Source organism: Odocoileus virginianus, chromosome 27, assembly GCF_023699985.2.
Source record: "Odocoileus virginianus isolate 20LAN1187 ecotype Illinois chromosome 27, Ovbor_1.2, whole genome shotgun sequence".
In the NCBI taxonomy this organism is placed as follows: domain Eukaryota; kingdom Metazoa; phylum Chordata; class Mammalia; order Artiodactyla; family Cervidae; genus Odocoileus; species Odocoileus virginianus.
Genome location: NC_069700.1, coordinates 39,440,884 through 39,465,848, shown reverse-complemented (window position 1 = coordinate 39,465,848; position 24,965 = coordinate 39,440,884). Strand labels below are relative to the sequence as shown.

The window sequence follows — 24,965 nt, the reverse complement described above, 5'->3', positions numbered from 1 at the left end:
ATTTTTTTTCATGGAAAAGGCATATTTTTATGACAAAAGCAAAGGGCCCATGATTTCCAGAGGTGATGATAAGGGAATAGTTGCCATGTATTTAAGGGATAAAAAAGAAAACTTGAGAGAAATTTTGTTGTTTTCTAGGAAAGCAGAGAAACCACAGTGAATCCTAATATGCTCCTTTTTCTCTTGAGGTCTGCCCAGCCTTCACAGATGGATTTTAGATGTTCTGTTCTTAGAGGGTGGCTTTTTTGTTGCCCAGATTGATTTTTTTCCATTTTTCCCGCCAGACAAAACAAATTGGAGGAAGCCCTCTTATTCTCTGGGCAGTTCACAGACGCCCTGCAGGCCCTCATTGACTGGCTCTACAGGGTTGAGCCCCAGCTGGCCGAGGACCAGCCTGTCCATGGAGACATCGATCTGGTGATGAATCTGATCGATAATCACAAGGTATTATTATTTGGGACGTGTTATTTTATCTCGTCTGATTACTCTGAATATAGAGGGAACTGTAATTACTTCATTGAGCCTTTTAAGATCTAGAGACTACATCATGCTGCGTCATAGTCTTTAATATTGAAATATGTATGCCTTTGAGCAGAATCAGGAAGTCTGCTTTAAAAGTCATGCAGGAAAATTGCTTTAGTATCAGTGAAATACTTTGGTTTTATGTTTCCACATCTGAAACCTTGCTAAAATTTGGGAAGTGGTTTCACTGTCTGCCCCTTTAAAGCATATTTTAAGAATGTTTTATTATCTTTCTTTAATGCATTTAAGTAATTGTGTGATGCAATTTAAAATCACGCATGCGGTGACCTGGAACTAGGTCGTTGCTGAAATCCTAGGTTTGTGACGTGAGCTGCGTCACAGATCTGAATCTCTCTTTTTAGAAACCGTGTTAGCCTTGCCCCTGGACCTGTAGCAGTTTATGAGACAACCGAATGTGCCATCAGGGATTTGGTTACTACTTTAAGAAAATCGGAGTTGGTTTCCTTGCCATCTCCTGATCTGTATGTTAAACTGTCGGACAAGTCAGAGGTGATATTTGAGTCTCAGTGATACGGAGTGTGAGGTCTTCGATAATTGATCAAATGCTGTTAAAACTTAAAGAATCTTGAAAACAACATGAGGCCTGGTACTGATGTAGGGTTATTAGGTGTATATACAGTTATAACACTTCACTTGCATTCATATATAGTTCTCTATAATTTTGCACTTCAGAAACTTTGTTTAATTTTAAATGTTCTCTTTACACCTTCCTGGTTATGCTATTTTGATCTTACCTGTTAGTTTTAAAATAAATGGTGTTTTACATGTTTGTTTGCCTTTTTCTCATTCCATGATCACATTATATTCATAGAAGGGAATTTGTTAGGTTTGAAGATGAACAGGAATTTAGAGAAATAGAGCATCAATCAGGTCTACAAACATGTTAAAAGCTTTAAATTATGTTGCTTTGCCTATACTGAGACAAATGTTTTGTGGGTGATTAATGCAGTCTTTCCCATCCCCTGGCACTCATTCAGTGAGGAATGAATAATGTAATGTTACTTTGTACATAAATGCCGTTTTTATAAGCTCACTGTCTAAATATTTACTCCCCTAGGCACTTGCCAGGTTTTTTATATACTAAAGGTCAACAAGAATGAATTAATCATTCACATTAGTAATGCAATTGAAAGGCTCAATAAGAAGTTAACATATGCAGAGAGCATTGGAAGGTCTACTCAGAATCCTTGGACTGCTCCTATCACAAATGGAAGCACCAGACACTGTACCTTGGATGTGTGTGTGTGTGTGTGTGTGTGTGTGTGTGTGTGTTGTGTGTGTTTACGGGTACACCTCATTTAACACTGTCTGTGAAGTCAGCAAAGAACTCATCACATTGTTTTTGGATTATTTTCGACAGGCTCGCTTTTGTGAATGATCCAAGTATCAGACTAGAAACTCATAGATAAGAGTCAAAGGGATAAAATGTGCTTGGTAGTGTTCGTTTGTGATGACTTTATAGAAAAATAAGTTGATTTTAGTTTATAAAGGAGTTTATAAAGGAAGTTGGTTATTTTAAAGATCTGGTTGCAGACAGACTCTTAGGGTCAGAAACGGGTTCATTCTGTGGCCAAAGAAGTCATTTTAACCCCTGGAAAATCAGAGTTCACCAAAGCTGGGTAAGGAGCCAAGCTTCTAAAATCTGTCCTTACGGGTTAGTGTCCAGGATGCTGTGAAAGATACGACAGAGGATTGTTAGAAGGAAAAAAGGCCACGTGCCAACTCCTGCGGGGCTCCCTGCCGTTGTCCTCGAGTCAGCCTCCGAGGCGCGTTTGCTGGTGGAGAGCAGTCTGGTTGCCAGCACATGGGGATGGAGTTCGGAGCAGCGGGAACACCTCACAAAGAATCTCAGACAGTCTGACGCAGTTTGTTTTCTGGAGTTGGTTTTTGGCCTCACCATGTGGCGCACTTTGGGATCTTAGTTCCCCAACCAGGGATCGAACCCTCGCCCCTGCAGTGGAAGCCCAAAGTCTTAGCCACTGGACTGCCAGGGAAGGCCTGAATTTGATGCATTGATGCGTGGGATTGAAATAAAGAGGGTGGCCACCAGTATTTAAGTCCAACATATCATTTAAAAAGAAACATTCATTCACTCAGAAAAGCATTACAAAGTTGATGAAGTTGATGTAAGCCCAGACTTGACAGTGCCCTCACAGGAGTGGTGTGACTTGGCTTATTTTCTGAAGTTCTGCAGAAAACCCGAGTCGTTAAACCGTAGGTGTTGGAGAGCCATATGTGATGTTAGGTGCACATGCCTGTTTCATATAGTATGTACTACTCTTTGGGCTTGGCAATCCAGAGTTCATTTTAACAAACTTGGTCCCAGGTCTTCCAGAAGGAGCTGGGGAAGAGGACCAGCAGCGTGCAGGCGCTGAAGCGCTCGGCCCGGGAGCTCATAGAAGGCAGCCAGGACGACTCCTCCTGGGTCAGGGTCCAGATGCAGGAGCTGAGTACACGCTGGGAGACCGTATGCGCCCTGTCCATCTCCAAGCAGAGCCGCCTCGAGGCTGCCTTGCGCCAGGTAAAGTCTGCGCTCACACCACTAGCGGTACCGACAGGCTCTGCACTAAGCACCACACAGCCCCCTTGTCTCGGCTGGGATACTCGAGGGAGGAAGTGCTTAGAGCATCCTTCCATACCTTCTCCCACCTACCGTCTCCTCTCCAAAGAATTTCAGTGGTTCACAGGGTGAGGTTTCCTAATATTCCCATAAAACTGCTGGTGGAGCCTTTTTTCAGCAAAAATGTTGAGATGGGCTGCCATTCCCCTCAAATGAGATGGTTAAAATGGTGAACTGTTCTTCCTACAGGCATTTCCAGCAGATTTTCCTACATTTGTAAAATGCAGCACCGTGTGTCTTTCTCTTTTTCCTGGGAATCATGGATATAATGAATCAGTTTAAATGTAAGGCTTTTTTTTTTTTGTGGAGAAGAAGACTTGACTCTACTAACGAGTGTATTTGGTAATCTCTTTCGGCACACGTGCACCCTCAGGCAGAGGAATTTCACTCTGTGGTCCACGCTCTCCTGGAGTGGTTGGCAGAAGCCGAGCAGACGCTGCGTTTCCATGGTGTTCTCCCAGATGATGAGGACGCTCTCCGGACTCTCATTGACCAGCATAAAGTGAGTTACGTGACTGCTCAGTAAAAAAAATTAGTGAGAAAGCCAACCAAAATAGAGAAAACGAATTCATGATTGCGAATACCAGCTGCGTGAGTATCTTCCTTTCTGAGAAGTAATGGAAGATCTGATACGTTTTTAGAATTTATCTGTACCTTCCTTCCTTACATAGGTATGTCCTCACGCACCTACCCACGTGGATGTGTGGCTTCTTCATAGAAGGTGGATCTTTTAAGACTAGTTACTTAGAGGGGACCCTCCTACACCATGGGTGGAATGTAAGTTGGTACAGCCACTATGGAGAACAGTGTGAAGGTACCTCATAAAACTGAAAACAGAGCCACCATATGATCCAGGAGCCCTGCTCCTGGGCATATATCCAGATAAAAGTGTAATTCAAAAAGACACATGCACCCCTATGTTCATAGCAGCACTGTCCACAATAGCCAAGGCATGGAAGCAACCTAAATGTCTGCTGACAAATGAATGTGATTTATAAATATATACATAGTGGAATGTCACTCAGTTATCCATAAAGAAGAAGGAAATAATGCCATTATGCAGGAACATGGATGGACCTAGAAATTACCATACTCAATGAAGTCAGAGAAAGACAAATAACACTTATGTGTGGAATCTAAAATATGACACAAATGAACTTACCTACAAAACAGTCTCATGGACATAGAGAACAGGCTTGTGGTTTCCATGGAAGAGGGGGAGCTGGGGAGGGATGGATTAGACATTTATACGATGGATAAACCACAGAGTCCTGTTGTACAGTACAGGGAAGTATATTCAGCATCCTGGGATAATCCACAATGGAAAAGAATATAGAAATATATATGTGTACAGCTGAGTCACTTTGCTGCACAGCAGAAATTAATACCACATTGTAAATCAAGTATACTTCACTATAAAAAATAAAAGTAGTCACTCTTATTTTTCTGTCTCCAGGAAGCACATTTTTTCTAGGGGGCTGTTTGGCTCCTGAGCAAAATTTTGTTGCACTTAGATACACATTTCAAAGGCGAAATGTCCTTACTGAGCAGTATAACATTTATAAAACTATGCCATTAGAATTGTAAATTAATAATTTTTACCTTTGTAAGTAAGACAAGTAGTTTAATAACTGGTCTTGGAATTTTATTTTTAAGCCTCTGCAAACTCTGTTTTTGATCAAGAGCTACTTTAAATTCTTTTGCAAAGTAACTTATATTGCAAATTATAGATTAAATAGTTTATGTAAGTAGATATACTATTAAATAGTTAACCAAATAAAATTCTGACCAGAGTTTTCAGATCAAGAGTTTTCCTGTGACAATACATAGGACTCACAAAAGCCTATGACAGTGATCCAGAGAGCTCTTCAACAGATTATTCTTTAACCTTTGACTCTAAAAATCAGGAATTTGTGATACTGATAGTGTTATATTTTTCCCCCTGGGATATAGTGTTCATTAAATGTCTTAAAATTAAGCATCTTGAGGGTTTTTTCTGTTTTTTAATTGAAGAGTAACTGATTTACAGTGTTGTATTAATTTTATATATAAATATGTACATTGTATAATTTTCACACACACACACACACACACACACATACATGAAGTCTTTTTTATATTCTTTTGCATTATGGGTCATCCCAGGATACTGAATGTAATTCCCTGCACTATATGATAGGACCTTGCTGTTTTCATCTCATGTATGTAAAAGCTTGCCTCTGCTGACCTCAGCTTCCTGCTCCATCCCTCACCCGGCCCCTTCCCTCTTGGCACCCCCAAGTCTGTTCTTTGTCTGTGAGTTTGTTTCCGTTTCATAAATAAGTTCATTTGTGTCATAGTTGAGGTTCCAGATGCAAGTGGTATCCTATGGTATTTGTCTTTCTCTGACTTCTCTTAGTATGATCCTCTTTGGGTCCATCTGTGTCTCTGCAGAGGGCATGATTTCATTCTTTCTCTGGCTGAGTGATGTGGTCTTGAATATCTGCTTTATCCATCCATCTGTCGATGGACATCGAGGCGGTTTCTTTGTCTCGGTTATTGTGAATAGTGCTGCTGTGAACACAGGGGTTCGTGTATCTTTTGAATTAGAGTTTTGTCTGGATATGCTCCCAGGAGTACGATTGCTGGATCATATGGTGATTCTGTTTTTAGTTTCTGAAGAACTTCCATACTGTTCACCATAGTGGCTACCAACTTACATTCCCCCCAAGAGTGTGGGAAGGTTCCCTTTCCCCACACCCTCTCTAGCATTTGTCATTTGTAGACTTTTTGATAATGGCCATTCTAACAGTGTGAGGTGGTTCCTCGTTGTAGTTTTAATTTGCCTTTCTCTCATAATTAGTGATGTTTGAACATCTTTTCATGTGCCTGTTGCCTGTTTCAACGTAATGATAGTATTAATGTCAGCATTTCCTGTAAATTGTAAAGGACCTTTTTAATAACCACTGAGTAACCTTGTGTTTGTTGGAAACACATCATTAATTCCAGTGTAGAATAGATGAGATCATGTATGGTGACTTCTTATTTTAGTCACTATACTCACTCTCTCAATGATGGTTTGCCTACCCTATTGCAATGACATATTGCCTTGTTATTCATACAAGGGATGTGAGCTTGTGTAACCTTATCTGGAGGAAAGAAATGCTGCATGCACTTTTTCAAGTTGAAGCTAGACTGTATAAGTAGGAAAATGACATCACGTTTGCTATCCTTTTTTGACTCAGTTCAGTATTTTGAAAATCTGCTTTGTGTTACTGTGTGCTGACCGTCAGCTGTGCTGGGCTCCGCTGACGTGCTGGGGTGTGGGTGTCAGAGTGTCTCCTGAAGCCCCGGGTGCATATCCGCCCTGCAGAACGACGCCCCGTGTGGTGTCACCACCTTCAGAGCGGGGCCGGGAATCCCTCAGAAACACAGGAGGCAGGCAGCTGGGCTGGGGTGGTGGTTTTAACAGCAGATTCCTTTTAAATATTTTTAAATTAGCATACAGTTACATGCAGTGTTATAAATGTAATAATATTTTACAATAATACTGTTCTTTCTTTTCCATTTCCTTTGTTTCCCTTCACACATTCACCAATAGAAGGCAAACAGAATACCTAATTTTTTAGACTGGAGCCTTCTCGGTAGAATCCAGTTTCTAAATTGGCAAGGTTTCCCACGAGGCACCGAAGCAGCGCTCAGATGGACCTGGAGGCGCTCAGGACGCTGTGTTGGCTGGCTTGCTCCTGGTCCACACTCTTCCACAGGGCCCAGTTTGCAGTGTGGGAATGGTTAAACATGCATGATTGGGTTAGCTCCCCTCTGGAAAGGCACAGCTGCTTTTAACCTCTGGTTTTCTCTCTTCCTCGTAAAGTTTGTTTTCTTTCACCTTTAAGTGAAAATTAAAATATTTTTAAAGTAGGTCCTGATATTTGAAAAGTGGGTCATTAAAGTCTGTGAGTCTGTTTCTGTTTTGTAAATAAGTTCATTTGTTTATGGTTACCAAGGGAAAGGGTGGGTGGAAGGATACATTAGGAGTCTCAGGTTAGCATGTGCACACTCCTGTATATAAAGGAGGTGCTCAACAAGGACCCCCAGTCCAGGGAACTCCGCTCAGTACTCTGTAGCAACTTTTATGGGAAAAAAAATGTGAAGAAGAATGGATACATGTATATATAGAACTGAATCATTTTGCTGTGCATCTGAATCTAGCACAGCATTGTGAGTCAACTGTACCCCAGTATAAACTAAAAGTTACAGTAGATCATGTTAGCGGAATGACTGAGCCCGGACTCCCCCAGCATCTATTCAGCCACAGAGACACAGAATTGAATAAGACACTCTTGATCTTGTGCACCTTAACATCTAGTAGCTGTGCATGTAAATGGATTTTATCCAGTTTTATCAGAGCAAACTGCCAGCGTAGGAGTCATCAGACAGCCACTCTGGAGGTTAGGAAGGAAAGGTCACTAGACATGCACCCCTGCAATTTGAGATGACCCCCTGGTCACCAGGTGCTGTCCACTCCCTCCCACTCTTGTCAGGGCAGGAATTGTTCTTGGTGTGGGGTCCAGATAGATCAGAGGTGGTCAGTGGGTGTTTGAAATTTGGTGCAGGATTCGGGAGGCATGTCACATATTTTAGGGCCAAGATTCTCATCCTTCAGCCCCACTTTCAGAGTTCTGTGATCCATGAATCTACAGGTACAGTTCTGGTGGCCAAAAGTAAAGCGTGTGAGATACTTGTAAGCAGGTTGGTTTGACAGCCTCCAGACCTGTTGAGGCTTGTGTGTCCTGCCGAAGCTGAGGATGGCTCTCTTTACCGGCCTTTGAGGCCGGCCCTGTCAGACCACTTGCTTCAGCCCTACGGGCCTGCTTCCCGCCTGGGTGCGGAGCTTCTCTCCTGCAGCCCAGGCCTTCCCGGTTCCCGGCCAGCCCGCTGTCTTCCTTGGCACTTTTTGGATACACATTCCTGTCATTCCTGGCGCAGTGAATGCTGCTTTAAACACTAACCTCCTTGTCTTATTTGCTAGAACATTATTTATTTTTTTCAATTCACATTGTTTCTGTCTCTGGTTTAGGCCCTGTCCCAATTCCCCTCTCTGTTAATATAATAATTATAATATATTCAAATTTAGGAGGTTTTTTTTTTGTATAATGTATTTGTAAAGCACAAGACAGTATCCTGCACCTTAGATTTTGAGAGTGGGTTAGAAGATGCTTTTTCCGATTTCTTTTCCTTCCCTCTCTCAGTTCCTCATTGACGAATGATTTCCAGCTGTGAATAAATCAGTTTAAGTTCTTGCTTGCTGGTTTAGCTCTGAGAGTCCAGTGGGCGCCGCCTGAGTTTTGGTTTCAGCCTGCGTGCCTTTGTTTCTGCTGCAGGAGTTCATGAAGAGACTGGAGGAGAAGCGCGCCGCCCTCAACAAGGCCACCAGCATGGGGGACGCCATCCTGGCCATCTGCCACCCCGACTCCATCACCACCATCAAGCACTGGATAACCATCATCCGGGCCAGATTCGAGGAGGTGAGTGCGTAGGGCAGCGGGAGCTGAGGGAGTCAGGGTGAGGGGCTGTGCACACTTGGGCAATTGATTATGCCTTTTAAGGCTGGGGGAACCTGGAGGCTTGCATTCTTTGTGAGACCATTCCTCTGGGTATTACCTATCTCTGCCACCCACTTTTCTTGAAGAAGTTACAGGTGTTCTGCAGCTGTGTCCCTTAAACATGAAAAGGCAAATACTTGGTTCTCTATAGAACTTTCTGTCCAATTCCACATCATATCTGCTGAATAGGTTTTTCAGAGCCATCTATGCTTATAGAAAGAATTGCACACACAAGTGAATCCATTTTGTATTTAAGATCTTAGCTGTTTTTATTTCCACCCTGCACTCTGTGGAGTTGGCATGCATGATCCTTCGGGGGATGCCAGTTTGAACTTAAATTCGAAGGCGAAGGGACGCCTGGGTGATTGATGGCCTTCTTCCCTTCTGAGGGTGACCAGTGTTGTAAAGGGTTCCTGTATCCTCCACTAGCTGGGTCTTGGGACCACTGATGGAATCTTGAAAAACTGGAAGAGTTATGGGTCTAGCCGAGGGTGATCCTGATACACGTTTAAATTTTGTGTACTTAACACCCGTGAAATCATGCCCTAAGATGGATGGGAGTGGGAGCAAGGTCTGTTTGTCCATTAGGTGCTGGCCTGGGCGAAGCAGCACCAGCAGAGATTGGCCGGCGCCCTGGCCGGGCTCATCGCAAAGCAGGAGCTGCTGGAAGCCCTGCTGGCCTGGCTGCAGTGGGCCGAAACCACGCTGAGCGACAGGGACAAGGAGGTCATCCCCCAGGAGATCGAAGAGGTGAAAGCCCTCATCGCGGAGCACCAGGTAACAGACATCACCCCAGCCCGCCTTCTCGGGCCTTCTCAGGAGAAGGCCGTGTGCTCATGTTCACTTCCTCAGCCCCTCCCCACTGTGTCTGACTCCACCCTGACCCTGGAGCTTCTCTCGCTTTGCTGGGGTCTCCTGCCCTTTTCAGATGCTCTTTCCTCTTGGCCGCATCAGGGCGCCCCCCTCGGATGGGCTCTCCCCCCGGCCACCCCCTGCTCCCTTGGCGGGCGGCTCTCCCTGCATTTTGTCCCCAGGTCCGCCCCTCCCCTCCTGCACCCCCATAGCCACCTCTCCTCTCTTGTTCACTGATCCATGTTTGCATCTTCTACTGTCTGCTCTCAGCAGCTCACAAGAAGCCCGCCAGTCCTTCAGACACATCTCATCTCAGTGGGAACATATGGTCTCACTCAAAAAAGTGTCAGGTTCGGAAGTGATGGGCATCACGCTGACCTGCTGTTTGCTCATTCATTTCTTTAATGTGCATTTATGGAGATCACTGAGTGTCAGATTACTTCGCTAAACCATTAACAGTGCGATCGTATTTTAATAGAGGTATAAGATTTCAGTGCTTGTGCGGCCCTGAAGCATCTCTGGCATCTGCAGTGTTAAAGTGATCAGTGTTCTCCAGGGTGATGAACATTCTGCAAACGTGCTTCTTCACTTTTCTCACTTTTGTCTGCTTCCTCCTTTTCCCATCATTTTTACCAGTCTTTGCCTTTGCCACCGATTTCGCATACAGGGACGCATGATCAATCATGATCATAAGCCCGAGAAGATGAGACAAACGGCAAGAGAGCCAAACCTTTTAAGTATAAACTTGAGCCCGGAGGGCCCTCACTGGTAGAGCCCATTTATTGATAGGGATATTTGAGATGTTTCCACATTTAATGTGAATGCTTTCTGTCACTGTATATCAAAGACATCTTAAACATTTTGGATATGAGACGTGTCCCTAGATAGCCCCGCTGACTCACTGCCGAGCACACAGGTACTCACTTTGAGACTCTTCACGGGGAGCGGGAAGCTTGGTCCCGGCCGGTCACGGACAGGGTGTGTTCGTCATCCGCTGCTCCCGGGGTGGTGTTCAAGCGAGAACAAATGGCTTTTGAAACACCGTCCTTACTAACCTGTAACACTTCGTAGTCTTTAGAAGTAAGTAAATGCTGTATTTAAGGTGGTTAGATTTTTTTTTCCCCCTTGGGTAAAACATGCTATTTTTTTCTTTTTTCAGAAATCGTGGTGTGGTCCTTTTATTCTCTTTTTAGTTCATTTCTCAAGGTAGCGTTCACTGACAGGCTTGTATTTGGTTGGTTTCACTGCTTTCTTTCAGACCTTCATGGAGGAGATGACCAGGAAGCAGCCCGACGTGGACAGAGTCACCAAGACCTACAAGCGGAGGGCGGCAGACCCCTCCTCCTTGCAGTCCCACATTCCAGTCCTGGACAAGGGGCGCGCAGGACGTAAGCGGGGCCGTTTCCTTAAAACAAGGATGCCGATACACGAAAGTTAGCTTCCTTTTATTTTGAGTTACGGCTTGACATTTTGGAGGCCTAGGTGATTCTACACGAGCTCTCAATAACAAAAGCTTTTCTTGAAAGAAAGCATGGGCTAAGTATTACAGCACCTTATTTAAAAATAAAGATAAAGGTAAATCCAGGTCTCTGTATGTAACCTTATTTGCTTGAGATGTATCTTTAAGATTAGCCCGAAGAAATTAGAAAGATTGGCAACAAGAACCAAAATCATCAACCCCTTTGAAATGACTCATTCTGCTTCTAGTATGTAAATAACCCTCAAGTGGAGTGGAATAGGAATAGGAATGACCGTGACCTAACTGTTCACTAGTAACCAGTAATCTGATTGATTTTGCTCACGGTCATATGACTTCAGGCTCTATTTACTGGCTTCCCAGCCTGTCTTGACCCCAAAAAATGACATTAAATTCAATAATAGCTTGGATAAGATTTAGAAGAAGCACAATTTATACCAATTTGTGATTTTCTGAACAGTGTCTTAGTATAACAAAAAGAAAAAATGGTTTGGGGTCTGCCATGGTAAGAAAGTGGTTATGGACTCCGCATGCGGAGTACTCGGTTGTCCTGTGGGCCCCCCCGCCCCACCAGCTGGATCGTGCAACCTTGGACCTGTTACCTAAACCCTTTCTGAACCTCACTTTTCTCATCTGTAAAAGGGGAGAATTGTAACCTCCTTGGACTGTGGTGAGGATTTAGTTTAACTACTATGTGTGAAGTGTTCAGTGTACTTCCTTTCCTGGACTGTTGTTAAATGCTCAGTAAATATTAGCTATTGATATCTCTGTACAGCCCCGTGGGGGTTAGGAAATCTAGCCAAATGTCAGCCTAGACACTACCTTCCTGTGTACAAGCTGAAGCCAGTGATGTGTTTTTCCAGCTCACGCTGAGCCATTTAGTTAGATGAGGAAGCTGTGACATTATGGAAGCCTGTAAATGATAGAAAGAGGGAGGAAGCTTGAGGAGGGCGGTAAGTTGGGACGTGAGACAGTGTTCAGGAGGCTGTCTCTGCAGGAATGGGGCCTGGAGGAATCGGGCTGTCTCACACCTGGTGGCTGGTTTGGGGTCTGCGGGGGTCTCACTCGGACTACGGTGCCCCGGTACTGCCTGCCCGCACCTGCCGTCCTCATAGGCGCAGCCAGTTAGTCACAGCCAGGTTTCTGGAGCTGAGTTCACAGACAGCAGTGCCCTGCGGAGGTAGCCAAGAGGAAGAAGGCAGGGTGCTTCTTTGTCCCTCAAGTGGCCCAGAATTCAGGTTGAAAAGTGTTTGAAGCTTCAGTGTATTGAGAGAGCGTTCTAGTACCTCAGGGCTCCTGTCAAGCTATGTTAAAATGCCTCTGTCTCTGAACAGTATGTAATCCCTGTTAAGTAAAACGCATTTGGACCCTGATTCTGCACTTCACCTCCATCAGAGTTTCTACTCATCACAGTCAGTAGTGAAGTTGGTTCACTCTGAATGAGGAGCAGGAAAGGTCAGACCTTAACGCCTTCCAAACCCCTGGAGACTTCGCCATCCTAATCAAGTTGTGTTTTAACAGGTAAACGCCTCCCAGCCCCAAGCTTCTATCCCTCTGGATCACAGACGCAAATTGAAACCAAAAATCCCAGGGTCAACTTACTGGTGAGCAAGTGGCAGCAAGTCTGGCTTCTTGCCTTAGAAAGGAGGAGGAAGCTTAACGACGCCTTGGACAGGCTGGAGGAGGTGAGGAGACTCGTGTTCGCCACCACAGTGTCATTTGCCCGCATTCACCAGAACACATTGCCAAAATCTTGATTTTTTTTCAACATTTCTGGTAATCGATAAATGGTTCATGTCAGAGTGCATATTTTATTAATATTTCTAAAATTAATGCCACAAGTATGAATGTTTTTATGGAGAACAGACCCCTGATAGATGGGCTTTCGATTTAAGGGATCAAAGTCAAAAACAGTTGTAACATAATAAGAAGGTGCCGTCTTAGGAAAAGGTCTGGTTTGACACGTTTGCAGGTGGCATCACCTAGCAACTGTAATCATTTATAATGCAGATCTTTTAATTATACATACTCTGATCTGAGGCTCTTAGAGTTTCAGATTCTGGAGTTGGTGAATGTTTAAAAGGTGGGAGTTGAGAGCGTCTGGCGGTGGAGAGCTCGTGGGGTTAAATGGGTCGTGCTGAGCTGGGCCTGCCCCACAGGGGCACAGAGCTATGTCCTCATGGGTCACGGCACCTTTGTGACTTTGCTCTTACCAAAAAATTTTCATTTGACATTTTGAGTTTTGTTCCTTCTATTAAGTAAAGAACAGAACAGTGGCAGTAATGAAATAAACTTTACAGGATAAGCATTGAGGCCCCCTTTACAAGATGATGTCTCTCTTGGAAAGAACAGTGTGTGTGTGTTGTCTAGATGATCATCAAAAATAGGGTTAATCATGTTGTATCAGATAAAATTCTTGTTATCTAGAGCAGCAGTCCCCAACCTTTTTGGCACCAGGGATCAATTTCGTGGAAGAGAGTTTTTCCACAGACTGGGGTGGGGATTGGTTTCAGAATGATTCAAGCACGTTACATTTATTGTGCACTTGATTTCTATTACTATTGCATAAGTTCCACCTTAGCTCATCAAACAGTAGATCCCAGAGACTGGGGACCCTTGAATCTAGAGGATCATTAAAAATAATGGTAATTCATATTCTGTAAGATACAATTTTTTTTCTAGAGGACCATTAAAAATAATGTTCATATCTTATAAAATTTTTGTTGTCTAGAGGATCGTTAAGAATCACACTCATGTTGTGTAAGATGTAATTTGAGCGCAGTCGTCACTCAGCAAAATGCCTATTGCCCTTTTCAGCTTAGAGAATTTGCCAACTTTGACTTTGATGTCTGGCGCAAAAAGTACATGCGCTGGATGAACCACAAGAAATCTCGAGTGATGGACTTTTTCAGGCGGATCGATAAAGATCAGGATGGGAAAATAACCCGACAAGAGTTTATTGACGGAATCCTTTCCTCAAGTAAGTCCCAAGTGAGGTGGCCAGGATAAATGTATTTTTTTAAGAAAATGAGCACAATTTAAGTTTTGGAGCCAGGAATCTTGTGTTACTAATAAAGCATCACCTTTAAATTTGGCTTTGAAATCATTGCCCTCAAAAACACAAACAAAAAAAAACTGTTCTTGATTAAAATGTATGGCTTTGGAGGCAGGCACACTTACTAATTGTGTCAACCACAGATAATCTGGCAGTGGGTAATCAGGTTAATAATTCTTAACTCTTAGACTGTGTTGCCTGGCATAAAATGGGCAGTCAGTAAATGCAAGGCAGTCCCTCTTTTTTGTTGTTCACATTCTAATCTAATATTGTCATTAGTAGGAAATTACAAGGCTATAAAAATTCTTAAAATTACGTGCCCCCTTCGTTGATAGATTAGTTTGATCCTGTGTTTGTGATTTCTCTGGCAGAGGTTACCAGAAACCATTCTCAAAGTAAATTTCATGTAAATTATTCCATAAGTGGTACTTGAACCATATGAAATTTGCTAATCTTAAATAGTTTTTAGCCTAGAAAAATAGCCACTAAATAAGATTCAAATAGTAAATAAGGGTAAATTTAGGCCACATATATAGTGGTTGTGCTTATGTTATATAAATCAGTTTTTTTTTCTTTTTAAAGATTTTATTATATTTGATCATTCTGATCATTTAACTGGCCACACTGGAATTCAGATGTACAACCAAGAATGTCTCGAGGCAGAATTAACAAGTTAATGCTACTTACTTTAAGACTTAAATCTTTGGGGGGACTTCCCTGGGGGTTCATTGGTTAAAACTCTGCATTTCCACTGCAGGGGTCGTGGATTCAGTTCCTTGGTGAGGCAACTAAGATCCTCCAAATGAGCCACACAAGGAGGCAAAAACAAAAAACAAAAAAACCCACACAAATCCTTTTTGGTAAAATTTTATTATAAGTGGAAGGTCTTATCAGTGTTCATTTGGAGTAGAGTATAGTGAGAATATCCTAATTATTACTTGTATGTGAAATCTAAACAAAAAATCAGACTCACAGAAATGGCAGGAAAGTGGCTGGGAGGTGGGGGAAAGGCTGGCATGAGGGTACAAATTTCCAGATATAAAATTAATTAATTAATTAATAAGGCCTGAAGATCTAATGTATGACTATGGCTATATATATATATAATACATGTTTGGTTATATATGTATAACATATTCTTATATACATATATATAACATACACATATATATTTATGTAACATGGTGACTATGATTGAAAACATGTATAGATTGGAATTTGCTGAAAGAGTAAAATTTACTCTTAACCAAAAAAAATGTGCAAAAGATAAATATGTTAGGTGATGGATGTGTTAACTAGATGAGAGGAATCCCTCCACAGTGTACATATATCACATTATTATGGTTTCATCTTAAATACCTTGCAGTTTCATTTGTCAGTGATCCCTCAGTAATGCTACTTACTATTGTTTTGAAACTGTTAAGAGTTCCCTACCAGCCGCCTGGAGATGAGTGCGGTTGCAGACATCTTCGACAGAGATGGAGACGGGTACATTGACTACTATGAATTTGTGGCTGCCCTTCACCCAAATAAGGATGCATACAAACCCGTCACTGATGCTGACAAAATCGAAGATGAGGTACTGCTTGCCTTTGTGCTGCCTGCATCAGTCACCTCGTGTCCCGCCCAGATAGCCTGCACAATTGATGCTGCTTTATTTCCACATTTTGTTGTTGCATAACGGTTTTAAGGGTGCCACAATGTGATATTAATCTTAGAGTGACTATTTTATCATTGCTTCTGGCAGGTGACAAGGCAGGTAGCTAAGTGCAAATGTGCGAAACGATTCCAGGTTGAGCAGATTGGAGACAACAAATACAGGGTGAGTTTCCAAAACAGCTGCGAGGTCCACTTAAAGGACGAGTGGAATGTGATCTGTATTGCTTCCCAGGAGTGCTAATGATTTATTTTTACCATCTGTCAAAGGGTACTGGTATGTGAAATTCCAGCTTTTGTAACTTTAAATGATACAAAGATAGCTTGTTGTATATTAGGACATATCTTTGACATGTACAAGATGTCCATTCAAGGAGAAAAATATTCACAGGAAAACACATCTTGTATATTTAGGTTGCTTCATATTACTTCATAATCTATTTTATTATGATCAGAGGTAAGTTGTCATACTTTCAGGAACAAAACTATTCCAAGCCAGGAAGCGAGCGAAGTTAAAATCTTGACTTGTTTTTATAAATGTGAGAAAGAGGCAGTGTTGTCCTCTGATGCAGACAGTTTTTAAAAATTTAAATCTTAATAACTCAGTTCACCTTCTTTCAAAACAATTACTTGAAAGCACTTGTGACTTAGTCACACTTTCTCTATCATTTTTTTTCCCTCTTTTTTTGGAACATCTCTTATTTGTAGTAGCTAGATAGGAAATGTGCTGGGTTTCCCTCCTATAGTCTGTTACTTAGAATGAAACAGTATTCATTTTGTTTTTGTATCTCCGCACTGAAAAATATTCATCTATTGGGCTGGCCAAAAAGTTTGTTCATGTTTTTCCGGACGATGGCACGGGAAAACCCAAGTGAACTTTTTAGCCAACCCAGTAGACGTTTGAATTCTTACCTTAAGTTTGAAACCCAAAGACTTTCCAAAAAACTTGCATAGAAGATTTTCTGATTGTTTGGTTTGAAGTTGAGAAAAATGGGTACCTGCACATCTCTAAACTAGATACTATATGCAGAATCCCAGAGTGTGAGAGAGAGAGAGTGAGAGGGTGTGTGTGTTTTCTGGAGTCATATGAAAAGTTTCCTATTGAACTAATTGTGTCTTTCTTCCATTTTTCATTTTTTTTTTTTATCAGTTCTTCCTGGGAAATCAGGTATAAACCAGTGGAATGTATTCTCAAGTTCCGAATGGTTTTTTTTTTTAACTTTAATTCATAGTCATTAAAGCTTGCCCTGGCCAATCTCCCCCTGCTGTACCCCTAGCTACTACATTGTTGGTGGGCGTGGTGTTTCTGTCAACGCTGTGAGGGTCCTAGATCCAGGACTCCTTTTTGCTTTGTGTCTCTGAGGAGATTACCTTCAAGCAAACCAGATAATCAGTTGTGGTTTGGCTAGGCACGGTGTGGCAAGTGCGTTTTCAGTCCTGTCTTTGGTGATCCTGCTCCCACCTGCCACATGCAGCTGCTCCTCGCAGCACAGACTTGACTGTTCAGTCTCCGGGCGGGCTTGCTGGTGCTGGGCCGTGAGGAGGAGGTGGCTCTGAGGAGGGCAGTGGGAATGGGGCCAGCCTCTGGCAGTGACCCGGGAGGACAGCTCAGTGCGGTCAGCACAGCACTCGGCCTCGGGGATGGTTTTCTCCAGAGCCGCCGTCATCCATGTGCCCTGGTTCGTCGAGTTAGGGCTTTGCATCCTGAGTAGAAAGTCGTTCTGCCGGTCTTAAATGATACGAATCCCTGTGAGGAACTGTCTCTCTTGTGACTTGCACGAAATCCTAGCTGTACTTTAGGCCATTTTGACCTCAGAGTTAAGTCAGACTGACCAAGATCAGAATTTTAGAACTAAAGACAAGAGAAATCATATTTTGATTTAAACAAGGAGTTTTTTTTTTTTAACTCTGTGCTTTTAAAAAACAATTGTGCTATTTGTAATACCTGACCATTTGTGTGTGCTGTTGCGTCAGTAGTGTCTGACTCTATGCCACCTCGTAGACGACAGCCCACCAGGCTCCTCTGTCCATGGGAGTCTCCCAGCAAGAGTACAGGAGTGGATTGGCATCCCCTCCTCCAGAATATCTGACCATATCTATAGATATTACTCTGCTCCTCAGTTTCTAAGTTGGATTAAATCTTAAGTTTCACATTACCAAGTATCATTTACTGCAAGGAAATTATTTTTTCAAATAAAATTTTTAAGTCATTTTGAATAGATGTTTTGAAACCTTCCATTAGTTTGCATAAGAAGTTACTTTCCCTTTCTTGTTATTTTCTAAGTTAGTAATTGTGACAGCATCTTTTACTTTTGGAAAGGATGAAATGACCCAAGAGGTTTAAGTCACTGAAAATACAAACAACAACATTATGTATTTTTTCTTTCAATTTAGCTGTCGAAAAAAATCAGGGAAATTCTAAAGACAATGGTATCTATCAGAGAATGCCATCTCAAAATTTAAGCTCATTCATATTTATTATGATGGAAATAAATTGAAATATCATCTCTATAAAATAAGTATTTTACATTATTTATGAGTGATATAAATATTTATCTATATCCTTAAAGCTTGTTTTCAACGTAATCTTGGACCAAAAGTGTACGGTCTGATTATCTGGTTCCTTAAGGGTAATTTTCTTTGAATCCCCTCCTTCCCTTTGCTTATTAGCAGCACCAAATTTTTTCTAACAAGTATGTATTTTGATTTTTAAATTTTAATTTACAATTCACGAGCAGGTTCAGTTACAGGAGAGTTGAAATCTCAAGGCTTAAAAACCATTTTAGAAAAAGCGATGTAACAAGGTTTGCTGTGACTGTCTGAGTCCCACTGGTACATTTTACATGCTTTCTGGCTCCTTCTGAGTTTCAGGGTCTGGGATGGTTGGCTTTGTTCTAGTGTTCCCTTCCTGAAACTCAGCGTTAAGATTTATGAAAAGCAACAAATTGTTGCTGCTTCAAGTTTTTCTATTTATCTTTCACAAGCCCAGACAGATAGTCACAACTGTGTGTTCCCTGCCTTAAAAAGAAGCTCTTTATGTCAACTTGACTGTTGATTTTGCTATGGTATCTGCCAGTTTGGCAACCGTGAAATTCAGTCTGGTGGTTTTTGTAAGTTGATCATGAGCTTATTAGAAATGATTTAAGGGTAGAAAATCATTTCTCATGGGCTTTCATGGTAAATACACCTTATGATCAGAAACTGCCTGCAGTCTAGATGTGTATTCAAGAGTTGAAGAATTTGTAGCTTATCTGAGTGATCGAAGATCCACTGAGAGAGCAGGAAAAGCGTGCTTCTCAGTGTCAGCAACTTTGATGCATACAGCTTTAAAGAAAGCCTTTTAGATTTGAAAGCTGTATCATTTCTTATGTGTCAGTGTCTGTCCAAATATGACAGTAATCTAAAATGGCATGTTAATCCAGCCTTTACAAGTTAGCCTACCAGATAATTAGTGATGCAGAAATTTTATTTAACTGTGAAATTTCCATTCGTCATGATCGTTTACTGTCTCTTTCTCTAAGTCAGAACTGCTTAGAGAAAGCAGATGAATTTATGAAGATTTCTACCACAGATTTCCAACAGCTTTAGGTATAAGAGGAAGTTTTCATGAAGAATCGGAGTTTATTAAATTTTCTTTAGGATCATGTTGCCTCCTGGAAGCAACAGGAGACGGATCAGTGCTTATTTTCATGACTGTGTTTAATCTCTAGAAACATTTTTCAATTACTTCCTTACTAATGTTGTTTCTGTCATAAGAGAGAAAAATCATTTTTAGAAGAAAGCTTCAGGATTACACGTGATAACCTTCATCATCTTTTTTCACACTGTTTCCTCTGGGCTAAATCAGCATGCAGCTGTCTAACGCAGATCATGACAAACCCCTCTCTCTGAGATTTTACTAATCGCTGTGAACTAAGCAGGAAGTTAGAGTTGGTTGCTTATAGCAGATCGCACTTCATGCCGTGGTTGAGATTTACCCTGGACATTCGAGGGTCTTCTCTCTTCCTCCCCCAGTTTGGAGACTCGCAGCAGCTCCGGCTCGTCCGCATCCTGCGTAGCACCGTGATGGTTCGCGTTGGAGGTGGATGGATGGCACTCGACGAGTTCCTGGTGAAGAACGACCCTTGCCGGGGTAAGGAGGCGCTTACCGTCAGGGTAGTAACCCTCTGCAAGTATGTCCATCTTGTGTTATTTTCCAGCATCAGAACCATACTGGGGTGTACACCCGAAACTATCATAATATTGTTAATCAACTCCAATATATAAAGTAAAACGCTTTTTAAAAGTTATCTAAAAATAACTTACTGAGGCTTATTTTGGTCATATATTATTGAGTTGGCGAAGAAGTTCGCTTGGGTTTGCCCATAAGACATTACGGAAAAATCCAAACGAACTTCTTAGCCAGCCCAATACGACAGTGAATGTTCACATTGGTCTGTCAGCCTGACGTTCCCAAAGAACTTGGGGCAGTCATGTAAACTGTGTTCCTCTCTCTCTTTTCTCCCCCCCACTTCTCCTGGATAACTAGGAGACTGGGAGATGGCAAACACTAGAATGTATTTTTCTGTATGAGACACCCCCCCATCTGCAGTTTCCAAAATGAGCAATTCTGCCAGCCAAGGACAGGATTTCCTCTGTCATTGAAAAGCAAAGTAAGAGGAGAGAAAATCGAGTGATGAAGATTGAAGATACTGTACAGAAGAAGTTTGAAAGCCAAAAGTTTTTCTGAAATTAGGGAGAGGTGAGGAAGGCAGTATTGAAAAACTTTTAAAATAATAAGCTCCTGATGTGACTCTGAATTTTGAAATTCTGGATCAGCGCCCTAAGAACATGCACACACGCTGCACGGCAGCTCTCGGGTTCAGGCAGCCAGTCCGCCGGCCTCCCTGCTAGGCCACCGCGGGTGATTACGCCTAAAGGACTGCAGTGAAAGCAAAGGCGCCCTTTTGTTTTGTATTTTGGAAGCAGTGCAGCCTAAGGTAGTACAGCTCCATTTATGAAACAAGGGAGAAGGCAGAGTACTCTGTGTGGTTGCCTGAGAAAGGCAAAGCCCGGGGCAGAGTCTTCCAGGTGCGTTTTTCCTCCCGAGTCAGCCTGTGCCTGCTTCTCTTCTTCTAAACCGTGCATTAAAGGCCCGACCTGAGCGACCTTGGCGTAGTCAACCACTGTGCTGTTTCTTCTTCTGCTAACAGTTCTCTTGAATGTGATTGGTATCCTGTGTCATTTCTTCTAGTTCATCATCATGGGAGTAAAATGTTACGCTCGGAATCAAACTCTTCAATCACTACTACTCAGCCTACTATAGGTTGGCGACCCCTCTCTTTGCCTCTCCCCTCTGACCTCTCCTCTTTCCTCCTTGACATTCTTGCTTTCGTCGTTTGTTTTCAAATAACGCGCTTCATCAGTCACGTATGGCTTAACTCACATCCAACTGAGCTGGTGCTTCCAAATTGAAACTCTCGACATTGGACGCCATTCCAGTGTTGCAGACGCAGGGGTTGTGTCCGCGATCACACAGGCCAACGCCCTGCACGCGAGGTTCTGGCGGCACCTCTTGCGCATGCACATGTGTTGGTCTGAGTGTTGAATCACGGATGACCTCCCAGATCCTGCAGTCTGGCGTTTGTTATTTTGCATGTTGTAAAACCAGGTTTTTAAGGCATAAAATAAAAATACCAGCCGCCTTCTTGAAAGTCAAAAACCCGAAAGTTTATGTGTTGTCATCATGATTAATAACCCATCTCTCATTCTGTATAACTGTTCAATTAATCCTGATGGTGCAATATTGGTCTCAATCTCCTGACCTCAGTAGTGCCTACAAAAGCCACAGTCCCTGCCTCCCTGGTCCCCTTGGGGTGGGGATGGCATAGGGAAACACTGCAGGCATCAGTAGCGGGTGGATTAACAGTATTTGAGCATGAGCTTGTCATTTTCATGCTGACTCTCTCTTTAATAGTGGTTCCTCTTGCTGGTGTCTAGTGTTAGAATAAATACACTTTTATTTTTTTCTTCCCCCAACTTACTTGTATCCAAAAGGAATGCATTGTAAAGGAATGCATTTGACTTTTTGTGATGCTGAGTTGGAGTTGGCATGGCAAAAAGGTGTTCTTGCAATCCTCCACGTGGTCTGTGGTGCCGGTGGCGATCTTCCCCTCACATGACTGAACCCCTCTTTTTTTTTTCCCCTTCCTCTCCTGTGTGCGCGCCTTGTCACGTGTTCCACCATCCAGCTAAGGGAAGGACGAACATGGAATTGCGGGAGAAGTTCATCCTGGCAGATGGAGCCACTCAGGGCATGGCTGCCTTCCGGCCGCGGGGCCGGAGGTCCAGGCCCTCGTCCCGGGCTGCCTCACCCAACCGGTCCATGTCCGTGTCCAGCCAGGCCGGCCAGGCCGCCTCCCCTCAAGTCCCCGCCAGCAGCACACCCAAGGTAGGACGCGTTTTCTCCTCCTCCGCACTCCCCGTCCAGAGCAGCTGTCCCCGCCTCTGGAATCTAATGTCCGATGTTCTGTGGTGAAGCTGCTGTAATAACAAATAGGAATAAAGTACGCAGTTCATGCCATGCTCTTGAATCATCCCCAAACCAGTCCCTGGTGCCAGACTGCTGGTTGGGGAGTGCTGTGCTAGAGTATGCTTTTCAATGTTTGGGGTTCCTAGAATTTGCAGGACCAGCTTTCTCCAGATGTGTCCCTTATCACAATATGGAAGATGCAGGATTAAATATATATATGTGTGTGTGTGTATGTATGTATATATATATATTTTTTTTGTATGCCTTTGAGACATACAGAGACAATATAGAGACAATCTGTTTGGAGACTTTGATACCTTTTAGATTGGTTTTTCTTTTTAAGGCTTCATTCATGTTTTTGGTGTGTGTAATTTGCCATCAGACCTTTCCATTTGTTTTTAATGGTGATCATTCTTACTGCAAAATGAGTGGCTGTGAATCTTTCTTTCCATGGCTTTGCTTTTTATCTGCCGTCCTTCACGTTTGATTTGCCGTTGTTCCATACAGATTCTCCATCCTTTAACACGCAATTATGGTAAACCCTGGTTGACAAACAGCAAGGTGTCAACTCCCTGTAAACCAGCTGAGTGCCCTGACTTTCCCGTGTCATCTCCAGAGGTATCGTAAGGCCCCAGAGTCCAGCCTAACAGCTGCCTTTAACTGAAACAATCACCTACTAATCCTGGCTCACCTTGATAACTGCACTGTTGATGATACTGTGTCTTTTTGAAGACTTCTGTGTAATAAGTCTCAACCCAGCATTTCCAGGCAGACACCAGAGTAAGGGGTCAACAGAAAAGACAGCTTGTAGCTCCCTAACCTTGCCACCACTGCGGGCTCTTGACCTCTTTTGCTTTTTGTTCTCCTGCTCATTCTTAATTTTGCTTTTCTCCCCTGGGAGAGTGAAGTACAGGAGATTATACCCAGACCTGAGTCCAGTTTCTTTTCAAGTTGATGGTATCCTTCTGCTTCTAGACAGAGTTTCAGCAAGAAATACTGTAATCCTTTTTTAGGAGAGAGTGAAAGGCAGTGTCATTTGCAAGAGAATCACTTAAAAGAATGTGGATTGAGTTTTCTCTTTGGGCAAGGTCCTTCTGACTGTCTGGTATGTTTATTTCTGTCCAAGAACACTGCATGGTTGAGACAGAAGCCTTTTAGTCATCAGTGCAGGGGGTCAGGGGCTCAGGTAGGCACAAAATTATCTCTCATGCTCAAAAGGTGTGTATCTTTATTAGACTTAGTGATTTTTAGTCAGTATGCCCTTTTTTAAATACATGCTCTATAGGGATAAGATATTTAGGTTATATAAAATTTGCCAAGATTAGCTCCTATACATTTATGTTTAACTAGAAGTCAACTGTATGGCTTTTAAAGAAACTTCTCTGTAAAATGATAAACATATGCACGTATTTGACCAGAATCACAAGAATTGGGTGGGGGAGAATCTCTAAATAACTGTTCCTGAAACCAAGGAGGCATTTCATATTAAAGGCAAGGACTCTTGGATGCAAGTAACTTAGTACCTCTCGAAAGCCTTTTATGCTTTTCCAAAACTCTTTCTTACGTATTATTTAACCCTCATACCCATAATGAGAGGCTGGCAGAGGAAATGTCATTGCCCTCCTGAGATCGAAATGATGGAAATGGAAATTGCTGATGGCTGTAGACTCGGGGCACAAACCCGTCCTCATCCCCCAGCCCCTCATCCCTCTCCCTTCCCCCGAGTGAGCAGTGTGATTTAGTATCATAGGTTCTGTCTCGAGGTGTCACTTCTGTTGGATCTGTTGTGACCAGAACTGAAAGCAGTGGAGGGAACCTTATGTGAGACGTTTGTTTCACACTTGATCTTGGCCAAAAGGCGGAGAAGCAATGAGACGTTTGTTTTAAATATTTAGGGCTGTGCTACTCCGTTAATTCAAGTTTGTAAAAAAGTGGAAACCCCCCCAAATTAAAGTCTTTAGGTAATAGAAAACTAGGTATGATTTCAGGTAGCCTCATGAGACAAAACAACAGTATCCTTCCATGGAGGGGTCTTTCAGAGGATGGATAGCTTTGTGACCATAAAATGAAACACATCAAGGCACCTGACGAGTGCTTCTGGTGTTCCGTGGGAAGGAGCTGTCACCTAGGTCTCATCACCTGCGAGTCCTCACTCTCTCTTGGGTTGCTGAGATTCTAAGGTAGGGATTTAGCTGGAGCAGAGCTGTCAGAGTTCATTTGGGCAAGTTACTGCCCTCCTCAGGCCCTCCTTTTTCATGATTGTGAAAAAGTGATTAGGTAAGTGTGAGGATTGATTGTGGTTAGATGTGTGATAATATTTTGAACACTCAGGTAATCTATGTATATGAACTCTATTTACATTCTATGCTTAGATGTATAGAGAGAATATGTAAATGAACTATGGATATCATTAATATTAATAAATTGCAAGTCTGATGTATCAGGTCTTACATATGCTTTATTAAGCATTTAAAAGTATTTGATAAAGGAAAATTAATTTTGAAAAGCACATATAATTATATAGATTTATTTCCTCCAAACAGCTCCCTGACTGTGAGCTTACTGAGGAAAGCAATATCCTTATACTTCTCAGGAGATTTGTTTTTTCTTTTTTTAACTTTGGGAGAATTTTCAAAGTGTTGTAGTGATAAACAAAAAGTGCAGTG

General features: G+C 42.5%; 1 protein-coding gene across 18 annotated transcripts in view; it reads left to right on the top strand.

Moving 5' to 3' along the window:
- The window catches only part of DST (dystonin), a 513,682-nt gene that overhangs the window by 485,483 nt on the left and 3,234 nt on the right, over positions 1–24,965 (top strand). For 8 of the 18 annotated variants that reach the window (XM_070456720.1, XM_070456704.1, XM_070456710.1 and 5 more), the window contains 15 exons: positions 285–444; positions 2,870–3,064; positions 3,537–3,665; positions 8,527–8,670; positions 9,337–9,525; positions 10,859–10,988; positions 12,599–12,762; positions 13,895–14,057; positions 15,557–15,711; positions 15,880–15,954; positions 16,939–16,956; positions 19,803–19,920; positions 21,022–21,093; positions 22,019–22,218; positions 22,807–22,917. In XM_070456720.1, coding sequence (XP_070312821.1) covers positions 285–444; positions 2,870–3,064; positions 3,537–3,665; positions 8,527–8,670; positions 9,337–9,525; positions 10,859–10,988; positions 12,599–12,762; positions 13,895–14,057; positions 15,557–15,711; positions 15,880–15,954; positions 16,939–16,956; positions 19,803–19,920; positions 21,022–21,093; positions 22,019–22,218; positions 22,807–22,917 — 2,023 coding nt within the window. The remainder of the gene's footprint in view (positions 1–284; positions 445–2,869; positions 3,065–3,536; positions 3,666–8,526; positions 8,671–9,336; positions 9,526–10,858; positions 10,989–12,598; positions 12,763–13,894; positions 14,058–15,556; positions 15,712–15,879; positions 15,955–16,938; positions 16,957–19,802; positions 19,921–21,021; positions 21,094–22,018; positions 22,219–22,806; positions 22,918–24,965) is intronic. The other 10 variants (XM_070456721.1, XM_070456711.1, XM_070456715.1 and 7 more) reach the window with 3 other exon arrangements.